At 39.7% G+C, this 15,907-nt stretch overlaps 1 protein-coding gene across 2 annotated transcripts in view; it reads right to left on the minus strand.

The window, feature by feature from the left end:
* usta (uronyl 2-sulfotransferase a) overlaps positions 1-15,907 on the minus strand; it is a 56,968-nt gene that overhangs the window by 5,795 nt on the left and 35,266 nt on the right. For both annotated transcript variants that reach the window (XM_085132846.1, XM_085132847.1), the window contains 3 exons: positions 15,134-15,289; positions 5,736-5,815; positions 5,468-5,621 (listed from right to left, as the gene is read on the minus strand). In XM_085132846.1, coding sequence (XP_084988972.1) covers positions 5,468-5,621; positions 5,736-5,815; positions 15,134-15,289 — 390 coding nt within the window. The remainder of the gene's footprint in view (positions 1-5,467; positions 5,622-5,735; positions 5,816-15,133; positions 15,290-15,907) is intronic.

Raw genomic sequence — 15,907 nt, forward strand, 5'->3', positions numbered from 1 at the left:
AAGTGTGTGCATGCTATGTTCAACTGACCAGTGCATGCCTTTGTATAAAGTAGCATGTGTGTATGTAAAAGGGGGTGTGGGCACTGACGGAAAATCCAAGCCGACCACAGGAATGTCTCAGTAACACGTGCATCAGGCTCCCTCGGCCCCGGCTAGCAACTGACAGCGCTCTTTCATCAACACCTCACATACAAAACCAACACAGGGCAAGCAGGGCTGAAGCACACCAGGTGGAGGATACAGCCATGCCCAGTCTGAGGGGTGATTCTTTACATTAGGGGTACTCTTTCCGTACATACTTGAATTTGTACTTATAGTGTGGACATTCATCTTCCCAATACTGTCAATGAAACTTTAACCGTGAAAGACCTACTTAATCTCCCTATAGAGGTGACTCGTTTGCCAAGAATCAATGCAGTCCTCCTCCTCTTTTTCCAAAAGGAAATGGTCGTGTGAATATGATGCCTTTCACTGATTTGATATTCTTTGTTTTTCATGTTTATTAATTTGTTGCTTATATGTTTGAAATAAATATTTGATTGATCAATTGATACATGAAGCCCCAAATGTATCTTTTTGCATATAATACATTTCTGTGCATATTCTGCAGTGTGTACTGTTTTCAGCAGCCGTGTACACCGTGCAGATGGAAGGTATGTTTTTGCAACAACTGTTTTTTTTGGTTTTACTGATTAGATACTAGAACTAGGTTGCTGCTGTTGCTAATAAAGACAGTACAAAAATAACACCAGGAGCAGCAATGTAACATAAAAAGCAAAGTAGGAAATGAAAGGAAAACAGAGCCTGAAAAAGTTTTGATTTATGAGATGCTGCCACGAGACACTTTATGCCAGTACAGTAAGACAAAACCTGTGGATCACCATCAACATATTAATTCCTGATATTTTCAGAGCTTTTGGTCAGTTACTTCAAACCTTATAAGACACTCTAGTGATTTAAGTACAACACAGCATACCTAAACTATATTCAATTAAAGGATTAAGCACCAGCGTTAAAATAATCTAAAAGAAATGTACTTTTCTTTACTATTTCTGGAATACTTTCTCCTCATAAGTGTATCTAAAGCTAAATGCACATACAGGTAGGCTAGTCGATGACAACACAGCCTTCCCCTCTCCTTTAACTGTAGCAAGGGGCCCCTGTGGTCTGCATACTTTAATAACTCAACTCACATGGTCCAAAACTCCAGGGCAAACAGTGCAATACTTAATTACAGCGAGTCAGACTCAAGCCAGAATGACATTCGCTCCTCTTGTTAGCTTCTCAGAACAGCCTCCTGAACCCTTTAGGTCTCTCATAGCACTTACTGTGGGAGGAAAGAATGAGAAGAGTTTGTGCCTAATCTTGAACAAATATTAATACGATTTTGTTTTGACCTCACTTTTGTTTTGACACAACGTTTTCCGTTTTCGTTGGATTCCCCCTAAATTTCATATGAGGCTTGGGCGTCTCACTTCAGCGGGGATTTCCGACCTCCGATCAGAAGCTTCGTCTCACTTTTAACTTTTAACTGTCATCTGCTTAAAAAGTATATAAGGGAATGGAGTGAACACAAAGATCAAAAAATAGTAGCTTGAAAATTACAGTATGCTTCCAAATGGTAGGTAGAGTTAAAAAATGGTATGCAGTGACTTCAGTATGGTGCTACAGGGATAAACAACTCTGTGAGGCAGATGTAGGATATCAAGTTTCTGATGTGGTAAATCGAGTCTTTAATTCGAATCCTAATCAGATTTATATATTGGGTTAGCGTCAGACTGCCATGGGTTTACAATTTGCCATCCACCCTCGAGCGACACCACATGTGGGACATCTTCAAAGAGAGGAGAGTGTGGTTTTAATATATTGCTTATATTTTTGAATTTAGGAAGTTAAAATTTGTCTCGAGACAGCAACAAACAGAAATACAGAGGAAAATGGCTAAAGCAGAATATTAACGTCAGGAGGATCATCTCTTCTTAACATTTTTTAAAGAGATCCTACAGGCTAATTACAGTGCAGTGTATAGTATCATTACTACCTATATGCAGAGCATGTATAAACATTCCTCAATATACATGCCTCTGTAATTAAAGTCTACATCATGGAAACACCAGAATAAGACTTCATTATGCAACATTTCAGTTCATGTCTCTACTCAGCATCACGTTGTGAAACTAGTGGGCCTGCAACCAAAGTTATTCAAATTTAATGCACTGTTACCGGCAAACCAGTGATTCACGCATAGCAACTAAGTGTGTTAGCTTGTCAAACACTTCTAATGCATTCATATTTCAAATCACAAGCATCTCTGTCACTGATTTAGCAAATGTCAATATGAGAGCAAATGGGTTTGGGGCACTGGGACCAGCATTAAAAGCAGACAGAGGAAAAAGGTTCAGTATTTGTTTCTCATTAAACTCATTAAATAATACTGTTAAAGTTTGTGGGCACTGGATATTGTGGGATCAGAACACCATGGCGACCAGATGTCTTCCCCCTGACAAAGTCACAGCGTCACCTGCTGTTACGAGTGTGTTTTCTCATTGTTGAGAGCTTCTCTGATTTGGTTTTTGAATTTAAACATGTGAACATCTGATTTTTGCAAAGTGGTTTGTGGGCTATAATTATGACCACATAGACCTCATTGTGGTGAGGTTTTAGCTAACCTTAGCCAGTTTGGTTAGTATCTGTGAGTTAAGTGTGATGACCCACTCCACGCTGCCTTCCTGTTGGCCTGTTTGTAGTGGGTGTAGGTGTTATCTGCTGGCATTGGAGAGCTGTTGTGTCCCATTTCCCATCAATACCACTGTCAACACCTGGGCCCAGTGTGGCAATGCTTTCTAAAAGCCATCAAAGTTGCAGGGTGGAGGCTCTCCTATCTGAAATAACCTTTTGGATTTTGTTTGTTTTTTGGGTTTTGCACTAAATCTTCCATATGCCATTTTTTCACCCTGACTGCACACGCCACAGATGATTTCTTTCCTTGTTTTTTTTTTTTCAATTTAAAATAGTCTTTTCATTGGCATTTGTGTGCATCTTCCCCACTTGTTTGTGACAAGTACGAGTTTATCTATTTAAATGCATTTGTTTGTGGCTGTTTTGTTTTGTTGTTTGGGTTGTTGCCATTACATTATGTTTTGTGTGAAGCATGCAATATGCATTGTGTTTGCTGCAACTTGTGTCCAGGATTATATATTGTGAGTCAGAACTGAGTTGTTTGAATTTGACTTGTTTGGTTGGTTAATTTGAACTGTGTCTGTCTGGTAAGCTTTTGATCCTACAGCTGCTCTGCGTGTGTGTGGACACCTGGGCAGGTGTGAGCTATTAGCAGTGATTGCATGGTTCTCTAGTATAGTAGGTGAATTGTAGGCATAGCAACGTGGCCCATTTGTGCTAGTTGTAGGTTTTTTGTTTTGGTTGTGTCAGGTGAGTCACCAGTTTGCTGCTGTTTAAATGGCTCACCTCTAATTTCAATGAAGACTAGGGGTTCATAAAGTAGGTAAGCAGAAGGAGGCTTTTCCGCTTTGGTTCAGGGACATGTTGTATCTTTCATGTACTAACCGACCTGGGGCAATGCTGTTTGCTGGCTTTGTTTTTTTTTCCCTCTCTTCCTGGGTCTTAGACTGAATCATGGCAGGGAGGAATTTGTTGCATCACCATTAGACGGTTTTCTGGATTGTTGTACAACAGTTCACCTTCTGATATTTACAGACAATTATAAACTTGATTTGACTGGTCTTGGTGATAACTGTCATAAAGAAAACACAAACTCTGAGAGTAACTTGCAGCTGACTGAAATAGGAGAGTTAGTGGCAGTGCAAATGAGAGCTGATCACACATAAATACTGTCACGTGTGGTTACACCAGGAAACCTGGCTTTTGAACAGCAGAATCAGAATCATCGGAGTCAGAATAATTTATTAACCCCTAAGGAAATTATGTAAATGACTCACTTTGTTGCAAATGAAAAGGAAAAGCAAAGCTGGAGATTCAGAGGCAAAAGCTGGAAATGGAAAAGGACAAGCTGGAGGTTGTTAAACAAAGGACAGTTGAGCAAATGCAACATGAGCAACAAGTAAGATAGACTTGCAAAATACTTGGCTGGGTTTGGTAAGTTTTGCTGGAGGAGCGAGTTTTACTGGGGTTATTAAATCGGTGAACAAATAATTGTTGGGGATGTTACTCAAATGTTTTGAGTAACTTACCGTTTGTGACTGACAGCAGGTAGACTCTGGGTTTTTTGCACTAACCGACACTGCATACACCATTTCTTTGCCAATGCACTTATTTACACTTCTTATCATACTGACTAAGCACAGCATGAAGTTCTTTCCTTGTTTGTTATAAATGAAAAAACAGTCTTTTAATTGGCATTTGTGTGCATCTCCCTTTTTTAGTCATGGCCGTGTGGCCCAGTTTGTGGTAAATGTCTACCATATTAATAAGATCTTTTAAAAAACAACTTGAGCACCGACTACTTAGGCAGCATGTTCATTACCATTGACCTACTCAAGCCATCGCCCTTTGTGAAAAAAACTGCATTAAAACCATTCTAAGAGACTTAAACCACAATAAAGGTTCAGATCAAATACCCCCCCCCCCCCCCCCCCCCCAACTAGTTGCTTCCTGTTAAAGGGGAGGTTTTCCTTCCCGCTGTCGCCAAGTGCTTGCTCATTGGGGGTTATCTGATTGTTGGGGCTGAACTGAATTGAACAGATAGGAATGACCTCTTCAACAACTGTCTTTTAGATTATTTATCTGAATTTCAGGTTCGGGATCACACCTCATACACTCCCCCTCTGGTTCGACGACTATATAAACCTTCCTACACTATAAGTTAGTTCACGATTTTGTGCCCCACCCTTCCCCACTTTTTCAGCTCTCACGCCTCTCATTAGTATTTGGGGATTTGCCAGGCCTGGGAGCAACCACCACTCCTCACTGAGGCCTTCCACAAACTGCTGTCTCAAACTTCGGTCTATCCTTATGCCACTTGTCATTTTCTGTTAAGAATCACCATCAAATCAAAATTGAGGATGTGGTGCCTTCTAGTGAACTGAAGCGTAGCACCAGAAGCCGAAACTATTTTTTGTACTATGCCGTAAACATGTTTCTCCTGTAAAGTTGACCATTTTGACATTGGAGTTTATGGGAACTCTTTTGCAGCCAGCCTCAAGTAGCAAACAGCTTTGAAGAACCGCAGTTTTTGCCGCTCTGGTAATGATTCTTCTTTGTTAGTCTCCGAGGCTGTGGTTAGTTCAAACCTCTTTGTTTATAAGAAAAGCAATACATTTATTCACCAGCTTGGTTTCTTGTTGTTTCATTTACAACAAGGAGAGAAAAAAATGAAAGCCCAAAAGCCCAAACCATAAGACGCATATCTACGAGAACTTTAAGCAAGTAAGTCCATGTGCACTTAAGGCTTTTCAAAAATAAAATGTATCTCTGCAGAAAAGCTTCTCACCAGGTATCTCTCGTCATCTTTCATCCCTGGAGTTCGGATTAGGTGGTTCTGCTCGCCCCTCCAATCACCAAAGCGACGGAAGAAATAGTTGGAGAGGAAGCGATTGATGGGATCCCGGATTATGTTGATATACACAGGCTGCTCTATCTTGAACCTGACACAGATAAATAAAAAGCACTCGGTAAGAACCAAAAAAAGAAACCCAAACAAAAAAAAAAACAACCCCACGTTTTAGCCAACACTCATGAAATACGTTTGTAGACATTACCTTGTAAAGTTGAGGAAGTGAACATGTCTGGTATAAAGGAATGGCTGAGGAATACTGCTGATATTTTTCATTAGATCCACCTGGGGAAAAAAAGATACTCATTTGATGTGTCTTTTTACAAAAATGAATATGCATAAAATCAAACATCTGTTATGGATACGGACAATTTAGACAAAACAGCCTCTTTAATTTTTGTTTTTTTTAAAGAGAAATCAAAAATTCCCATCTGACCTCAAATAACCTCTCATAAAATAAACAAGTCATTATGTAAATAGCTATGGGGCGGCCTGGATTCACAATAAAGAATCAGAATGTAATATCACTGTTTTGTTCATCTCACAATGTTCATCACCTCAACATCTTGGATCTTTAGCCAAGATTTTGCCAACACTTCCAAAGCTGTTATTCAAAGTTTCTTCACCCTCTGCAGAATGAACTAATAAATCAATTAAGAAAATGAAATAAAAATATTCCCACTGCGCTTCCAGGTCTGCACGGAGAGGCAGGCAAAGTACAACTACAGTGTGCAGAATAGCATAAATACTAAGCAACTGGATCCAAATTCTTAGTCATTCCTCACATAAAAGGTTCCATATTGGAGTAATTCACTATGTAAGATCCACTTATCAAAGTCACACATGTAAAAAGTTAGTTTCATTCAAGTTATGTCTCTGCATCAGTAAATGATGCAGTATGCCTAATTTGAAAATAATAAAAACACAGAACAATGACTGAAAGTATTGGCTAGCTTGTAGCAACATTTAAGTACTTTGGGTGGCTTTAACTTTAAGATATGAGAGTGCAGCACTCTTTTCCAGTTTGAAATATACTAAGCTGCATTTGTCTATTTGTATGCAAGTTGTGAATATATTTTCCCCTTACTCATTTGCCTTTCTTTATTGCAGTCTCTGTTGTGTAGTTTAACTTTGGCAAGTTAATTTAACTGAGCCTTTAAAGACAGAAGATAAGTGTAAAAGAGATTATAGGGCCAGTCTTTCAGTATGGCCACAGGGGAAGTCCAAAAGATGAATGTACCTCAAGTCCAAGTAGCTTCTGTTACCCATTTGTCTCGTCTTACTTTAATTTTCTTTCATTTCGTCTCTCAAATTACGGAGACCTTTTCTCCTGCACCAGAGTCACTGTTAGTTACATGACACATTGTTTTCAGGAACTTTTTCATTTCATTTTACCAGTGATAAAACTGTAATAAAGTTCATCCTATTTCTCTATATCAAAGCCCTTTCAACCAGTGAGCAGAAATCGGCACTGCAAAGCCAGGAAACAGACCGCACAGCTCGAAGTCATATTCATGTGAAGTTTAAGTCAAAAGATGTGTTTGTGTGTCTGCGTGTGACTTTACCCATCAGTTTTATGTTTCGACAGAGAGATAGAGGCTGAGGACTGTACTGAGAGGCGAGGCTAACCCACAAAATTAACTGCAGAAGACGGGCAGAGATGGTCTCAAGGCAAGGTTATAATGGAAACAAGCATGACCATGTCCAGCACGAAACAAGCTCAGTGGCAGAACAATGCAGGCGATTTGAGAACAAGGGAACAAAACATAGTGATCCCAACTCCTCCATCCTAACTATATATAAAAGACTGACAGAGCTTCTGATACTTAACAATTCCTGAAAGCAGTATTGAAGCACCTTAAAATCTGTATTATTTTCTACTGGCTATCAGCGGCGACTGCTGTGGTTGGGGGAAAAAAGGTCAGATAAAGAACGGTGTCCTTTTGTAAGAACCTATCTTGTTTTGAAAAACTTATTATATCCCACTACGTCTGAGTGATATCCACTTCTAGCTTGTCATATCTGCTTCAATCACCCAAATGGCTGAATTGCTCATCATAGGGTTTCGGGATGGGACTTGTATGGTTGCTCTCATAACTCCTGTGATATAATTGCTTCTTTTTGTTGTATTTGTCTTTCAGCTTGTCCCTTTATTGTCGACACAGCGAATCATCTGTCATCTCACCCTATCCCTAGCATCCTCTTCTTTCACACCAACCCTCTGCACATCCAACTTTACTATCCGTGAATCTTCTCTGTGATTATCCTCCTTTCCTCCTTCCTTGCAATTCCACACTACCCAATTCCCCCCCTCTGCCCAAACCATCTCAACCTTTGTCTCTCTTTGTCTCCAAACCGCTCAGCCTGAGCTGTCCCTCTAACATACGCGTTTCTAACTCAACATTTTCAATTGTTACCTCCAGCACGGCCTAATGTCTATTCGCCAGTGCTGCCATCTTCAAACCATACATTACAGCTTGTAAACCTTCTCTTTCACTCCTGCCGCTATTCTTCTGTTACACAATCACAATCCTGACACTCGTCTCCACCCACTCCACCTTGCCTGCACTCGTCTTCACCTCTCTTGTGGACTGTCCATTGCGTTGGATATAATAGATTTAGATATAATTGGTTCTTCTTGTAATGCCTTCCATACTCCACACTTATCAGATGCTGTCACTGTCACCTCTGAATAACAATATTGTTGCTACAGAGAGCCATAGTCATTTCTGTCTACAATCTGCAGTTCTACATTGCTGCAAATTCAACAGCATGGTGTGCTTGGGTAATGAGGATCTGTAAGACGTGACTTTAGCACCTTAAATCCACATCTTCCATATCTAGGGGAATCTGGATTGTTGAGATCTACCTTTTATAGGGGTGCAGAAAAAGAGCAAGAGAACTTCAGCAATATAATCTCAATAAATCAGTCTGTTTTTGTTTGTGTTTTTTTGTTGTCGTTGGGTTGTTGTTGTTTTTTTACATTGCATGCAAGGTTTCATTCATTTATTTTAAAAAAGAGTGGCTGAAAGGGCTTCTTTGTGTTCTGCATTGGTCCATGTCCACCTTTTTTCATCCAGTGGCAATACACAGAGCATGACTACCGGGAGAGGTGCCTGCTGTTAGATCATTATCGCAACGAGTACACACAAAACCCTTCAAAAGGAAAACACAGTCTTTGCAGAAGAAAACGAAAATCTATAAATCTGCAGCAGGAGAAGAGGACACCAACTTGGCACATTTAAAATTCTCCACTACTGCACAGCAGAAGGACAGGGGAGGTGAATTATGCATTACAAGGGAATAATGGGCACATTAACAAAATGTCGCTGCAGGCAAATCCTTAACAAGTTGGAAAGTTTCTTTTTTAATCTTGGCTTCCAGGTTACATTTAAAGCAGCGGCTAGATGTCAATGAGCCAAAACGCCCTCAGTGATGAGTTTGTTTGTCCATCAACAAGCGCCAGGAGAGACCAAGCATAGTTATTTCAGAGGTTACCAGCAGCAGCAGCAAACTAAATGCAAGGCAAAGAAAGGTCGATTACATGAAATTTCTTTCAAGCCTTTTTTTTAAATACATGACCTGCAGAAAGGTGCAGAGGCCCTTTCCTCACATCCATCAGGTAAGGCTAAGAAAAGTTCGGGACTCCAGTGTTTGTGTTTGTTAAAGCTGCTTTAATGCGTTACTTTTCCTTCTTTCCGTTTCCCATGATCCATGACGTCAAGAGTAAATCTTAAAATACAAGTGAAAAGTAAATCTTGGTAAGTTGGGTTTCACTTTAAGACGTAAAGTATTGTCATTGTCGCAGAATAAAGATTACCGTAATTGGCGTAAACAGTTTCTTAATACTCTCAACACGTCTGTAACTGGGGCCGATTCTCAAATCTTACTTATAACGGTCATGTTCCCTGTCGTTACAGTTTCGGTCTTTATTTAAAATGCTGTCTGTCAAATGAACCGATCAGTTAAGTAACAGTTTGAATGACCTGCACTTAAAAAACTACATACAGGCAGCTGTTATGTCATAGACTTACTATTTGGATAGCAACAGTAATATGTATACTTGTTGATGTGGTTAATCTGATGCCCCAATCAGATTTGGGCTTCACCCCCCTCTTTTCTATAAACTCAGTACCTTTCCACTCACTCTGCTTCCCCTTCTGTGGATCTCTCCTGCTAGAAAAGTAAAAAAATGTAAGAGTTTCATTAGCACTGTGGAATTTATTAAGCTACTCTACAGCATTTATTACTTTACCTGAATTATGCATATAAACGTACATTTTAAAAAACATTTTCCCCTGATGTTAACACCCCCGCGCCCAGGTTAACATGCAGACACTGAATGCATTTCGCACGTTTGCTGTGTTTGTGTGTTTTTCAGCCCCACCCCTTTGGTCTGTCTGGCCAGACCTCACTTTCATTCACCAGAAAGAAAGTAGAGGACGGTCTGAGATTCCAGGCATACCTGCAACCCTCTGAGCCCCTACTACCTCCTCCCCACAGCTCTGGTGGTGTCCTCACAGGGCTCATCAGGGGAAACGAAGGGGGAACCACAGAAAGATTTGACTGCTGCCCTGGGTTCAGTTTGCCTTTATATCACAATCAACTTATTATAAGCCTAAATAATCAGTAAGTGTGGTAAGGTACTCACTCTTATCTTTGGCCAGACAGTGGTAGGAATCATGACTTCGATGGCAGACAAATGGATGGTAAAGAATTTTTCTCCTTGTTTTTTAAAGGTCTTACGTTTATTTTTTATAATTATTATTCAGGAAATGCCACAAATCTCTTTCACTAAGCCTGTTCTGGTGCACAGATAGTTCACGATACTGTGTGCCTCAAAGCTCATAGCAGCTTTGCAAAGTTCCAGACAAACATGGCACCATCACTTTTGGTAATCAGCAAACAAGGCATCGACCCTGGTCAAACCCATTAAAGCACTACTGGGAGTGCCAGCAGGAAACCCATCCAAAACTGCAGTCCAGAGCCAGAACCACAACTGATGAGACCAGCATTTCTAAACTTAGGTGACATGTGTCTGGATCTGCGTAAGTCAACACAGAAGTACACATGCGAGAAGAACACACAAACACAAGCACAGACTTACCCCTTGCTTAGACACCGGAATGTGCACAGTCTTTCTAAAAAGATGTTTTATACCCTGTGAATTAATGAGACTAACCGTGTTCTGCCACTGTCTGTGCAGCCAGCATTCAGAGATTGATGAATGGGCAAACAAGTAACTGTTTCAATATTAGTGTAATATTTACATCAGTTTGGTCAGTAATGGTTATATATATTTAGTGTCTGCTGACCATTCACAAGTGGTTAGCAGTACCTTACTTCGAAAGAAGGCTGCAAATGTGAGTCACTGCTGCAGCACTCCCACACAAACACATGATTAAATTTTCTTTTTTGCCCAGATGGCTGAAAAGAGCATTGCATTACTGAAAAAGTGAAATCTAAAAAGTACATGTGACTGGTATATGATACAATAATTCTAAATAACTCCAACCCACAATACAAAGAAGAGAGAAGTAAGACCACACAAAGGTGAGGACTGGCAGCTCCCAAAGGAGACCCCCACCCCCAGGAGCATAATTGATGCATACATGATGGATGATTGCAAGCATATTTTGAATAAAGTTTGATGCTGCGGGAGAGGAGATGAGAAGTTAACGATGGACAGCGATAAAGATGCATTTGGTGCTGAAGGCTTGTGATGAGTAGACATGGTTGAAATGGTGTCTAATTTATATGATATTGATGCCAATAAGACAACATTTACTGTAACATTTGCTATTTTAATGCACAGGAAAAGATGGGCATAGGAGATGAAGTAGCAACAATGAAAATTCAGGACAGCTGTTGAAAGTTTGACAATTTAGGTCCATTAGATAAAAGCAAAGATGGCAGTTCTTCTTCACATAGATATTTCTACCAAGGCTAGGTTGTCTGCATGAATGAAAATGGATTTATCAATTTGCTTTATGTCTTCAAAGCAGAGCTGCAGTTACTACAGAACAGATTTAAAAGCAGCTAAGAACTGACAAGAAAGAGTTTAGTGATATTGACCGATTCTTTGAATTCTTACTGGTTCTTCTTTGGAGTTCCTGCAAAACCCCCCAATACCAGTGAAAGGAGTGGCATCTGTGTAGAGTTAATTTGTGTTGGAGGACATCTTAAATGTCAAGTTCCTAAAAGAAGATACCATTTAAACTCACAAGCGGGGTCACCGAAGGCACATTTGTGATTTAGAGGAGCTGTCATGGGTAATTATGCTGATAAGCAAGGGTGTAAACGATGCAGCGAGAGAGTGGCAATGAATGACTGGTCAAGAAAGATGATGCACAGGGCTAGTATCAAGTGCCAGAAGAGGGAGCAAATTGGGGCAGGAAAGGGTAAGAAGAACGTTTTGTGAGGAGGACTATCAGACTGATGCTGCTGAGTTTCACGGAGTAAGAATTAGATGGTGCCTGCCATGGCTTGAGGAACTTGGAGGATGTTGTCACTTTTTGTTTTTATCGATGTGGATCCACTACCAGACTTTATAGAGCTGGCATCAGTAGAAGGGAGAATTGGCTCTCAGCAGTTCAAGGACATAGCAACCAGTATGGGGAGCTAAAATGTAGCCAGATGATAAAAATGCAATAAGCAGTATTTAGATCTGGCAACTTATACTAAGAAAGTTGATGAAGAAGCAGGTTGGATTGTTAATTAATCAGTGACTGAAGTTTGCCAACACTTAAAAGCCATATAGTGAGACTGATGTGCCAGAGAGAGGTACAGAAGATTTTTAATTTGTAAATGTCGTCAGTGGTTTCTGACAGGAATGGTTTAGAGAGTAAAGAGTGTTTAATGGGTTTGACAAGCACTGGATGTTTAACTTAACACAGCATGCATGTAAACCCTGCTGTACAAAAACATAGCGCAACACTGGCTTGTCATTAATAGATGGAATGCTTGATCTATCTGTTTTCCCTGCATATATGTATTTGTTATTGCAAGAAAAGGAACAAGACCAGCTGGTGCAGAGAATGCGGATTCTTTGAACGCAGCCCCAAAGAGACTTGAAATGATGGGACATCAACTGGCATCCTGGTGCCAAAGATGAGCCAAGGGCACTTAAGAGCAATTTCATTTGCATCAGTTTCCTATAGTTTCTTGATTGAACTATGAGGAATGATTGTCACAAGTGTACCCAGTCAGCAGTAATACACCTTGCTGTATTAAATGACAGAGTACGCCACAGACCACCGTAATCCCATTTGAGGCAATACTTGTATACGATAGCATCTCGTTGCTATGTTTTATCAAGGCTAAACGCAACCCAGGAGAATGGTCAACTGTGGGGATGGAGAAAGATTTGGCAACCTGGTCCTAGAAGTTGGAGCAGAGTAATCAAGTAAGATAGAAGAAACGGAAACTGGCATCCTGGTGCTAACTGTGGAAGTAATGAAAGGATGGTGCTGAAAACGATGCCATGAACTATGTTCTTGAAGGTAGAGGCTCATTGCTGCTCAAAGATTAACCTTGCTGAATGGGCAAGTGGAAAGGATACTGATGCTATAGTGGGATCAGACTAGAATAATAATAATTTGATTTTCCTGATCTTGGACCGCGAGCATCATTAGGGTAAAACACTTTCAATAAGTTAGCTGTATTTTTTTGAGCAATGATGGCTCATCCTTTCACTTGGAGGACTCACTGCAAATAGATTCAATTATCCCAATCACACTCCCAGTTTATTAAAACCATACCTAGATAGAAAAACACAGTTATAGATTGACCTCCTCAGAGCCTAGACCTCAACAATATTAGAGCAGTGTGGGATCATCTTGACAGGAAATGGAACAAAAGGCAGCCAACATCTAAAGAAGAGCTTTGAAGGTCCTTGAAAAAGCCTGGAGAACTATTCCTGAAGACTATTTACAGAAATTACAAGAAAGTTTGCCTAAGAGAGTTCAGGGTCTATTGAAGGATGAAGGTTGTCAACCAAATACTGATTTTCAGAATTGTACATACTCTGTTTTTCCCTTAGAAAGCTGCAAAAACTTCAAATTTTCCAAATTTGCTAGCAAAATCTATAGAAATGATGGGTGGATCAAGACTTTTGCACAGTACTGCATATATCAGTTAGAAAAAGATTTAAGAAAGGGCATTATTTATACACCTTAGCATTTTCACTCTTATTCTTACTAGCATGTCTGAGCACTGCGTCTTAAAACGCTGTGGTATTTTTAAAGGAACGCAGTTTTTCCTCTGTAAACCCAATGCTCATGTCCTCAAGATATTCCAGGAAATAATAAAAGAAGATTCATGATCCTTCAGTCTTTTTCTCACAATAACTACAAAAACAAGCACTGAATAAACCGCTGCTGTAAATTTGACACTGACCACACAATTATTTGAACAATGCATAGTTGCTTTAGCTTCACCTGGGGGACAAACGCCGCTACTCGAAGGATGTGACAATATCATCTGGCTGTTTAACAGTGAAATGATTTAGACCTGTTTAACTACACTCATATAAAAACAAATGATGAATGAGTTAGGAAACAGTTTAAAGTTGACGGATTTGAAGACCACAAACCCTCACATGAAAGAAATTATTTTTTAGCGTCTTTTTTTTCTCCATATTTTCCAGGGCGATTAAATTGTCCAAGTGAAAGGGAAGAGAAGAAAAAAAGCTACATTTCCATGGCAAACTAAGTTTAGCTTGTTTTAAATGATCCAAAACAGCTATTAAGGGACTCTGATGTAGACTTTTGATAATTCGGCTATCTTTTTGTGTGATGGCTTCTACAGTACACTTGTTGTATTATTTTACATGTGAGATTTAGTGCTTCGGTGAACCTTATTTTTGGTACTAAGCTTGCATCTACTGCTCTGAAGAGCAGCTGGCAGATTTTAAAGCCTTGTGCCTCTTTTTTCTTCTTTTGATGAACTATTAAAAGGACTTTTTTTCATAGCTGAACTGCAAATGATTTTTTAGGATGAACTAGGATATTGTTTGGGGCATTCACTGAACGTAGACTTATTTAGAGCTTCCAGGACCCCAAAGAGATTTTCAACATTATTTTCAACTATTCTGAATTGTATACACCCACACACACACACACTCGTTTTCATATCTTAGCGAGGACATCTCATTGCCATAATGCTTTCCCTAACCGCTTACCATAACCCTAATCATCAAAAATGAATGCCTAATCCCAACCTTCAACCTAAACCTATCCTTAACCTCATTGTAACCCTGACACTAAAACCACATTTTGAGCCTCAGAAATGCCTTCAAACTCTTGGGAAGAGCATATTGTCCCCTTAAATGACTGTTGGTCCCCACAAGTATAGTAGTATGACAATGTTCTGTCCTCACAAAGATGTCTTAACATCTAAACATGTACACACACAAAATATAATACGAAAAAGATAGAGTTTTCTATATTTTGTGCTTTCTCTTTTGTTTCTGTTCAGTTTTTTGGTTCTTTCTCTTGTTCCACAATATAATGTGTAATCACATGTTAGATCTTCTGCATAATCTTCTACCAGTCTTTTAAATTCATGCATCACTGGACCACAGCGCGATCTGGGCTATCTTACCTGTTCATGCTTAGTGAGGCGTGTTTTGTTGTGGATGTCAGAGGAGACCAGGTTGAACTGGTGTTTCTCAGCGAGTAACCTCAGTAAGATGACCACCGTCCGGCTGCCGCACTTTCCCACACGATTATAGATCACCTGGCTTGGGAACGGGAGTACCTGCGAGGACAGCAACGCACACATGTATTCTGTATTTTACTTTCACTGTTGATAAGTGAAATGTGCATTTACTCTGTGCTATTTGGCTATAAAAAAGCAGCTAATGAAAAAATATTGTGAAAAAAGCAGAAAAAGGGAAATGAGGAAATGTATTAAATTCTTACGACATTCTCTTGTAACTTTGTGTCTTAACTTTGACCTCTAGTTATAATCTGCTCTCTCTAGAGCTGAACTAAACTGCCCTGACAACACATTAATTGTACAGTAAAAATAACAGACACAAAGACCTAGTATGAGTATACAGTGCTTCACTGTTCTCCCCTTAAGCTCCTCCACAGAACTTAAGTTCTGTGGAAGAGAAATCACTTGGAAGTTCACACATGACTCACCAATTAGCTCATCCATGATTCACAAACTTAAAACTGTCAATACCAGTCTATTTCATTTCCAAGAAATTGACTAATGATTTACATTGGAAGGTTATCGCGGTTGTGTAATTTAAATATGAAACACATTTAAGCAAAAGGTCAGCAAGAATGCACTAATTTGGCATTTATCTCTAAGAGTTCACAAGGCTTACACAAGTGGCCCCTAAAGAATGAAAGCACTCTGAGAAAA

This window comes from Neolamprologus multifasciatus, chromosome 15, assembly GCF_963576455.1.
Source record: "Neolamprologus multifasciatus chromosome 15, fNeoMul1.2, whole genome shotgun sequence".
Classification (NCBI taxonomy): Eukaryota; Metazoa; Chordata; class Actinopteri; order Cichliformes; family Cichlidae; genus Neolamprologus; species Neolamprologus multifasciatus.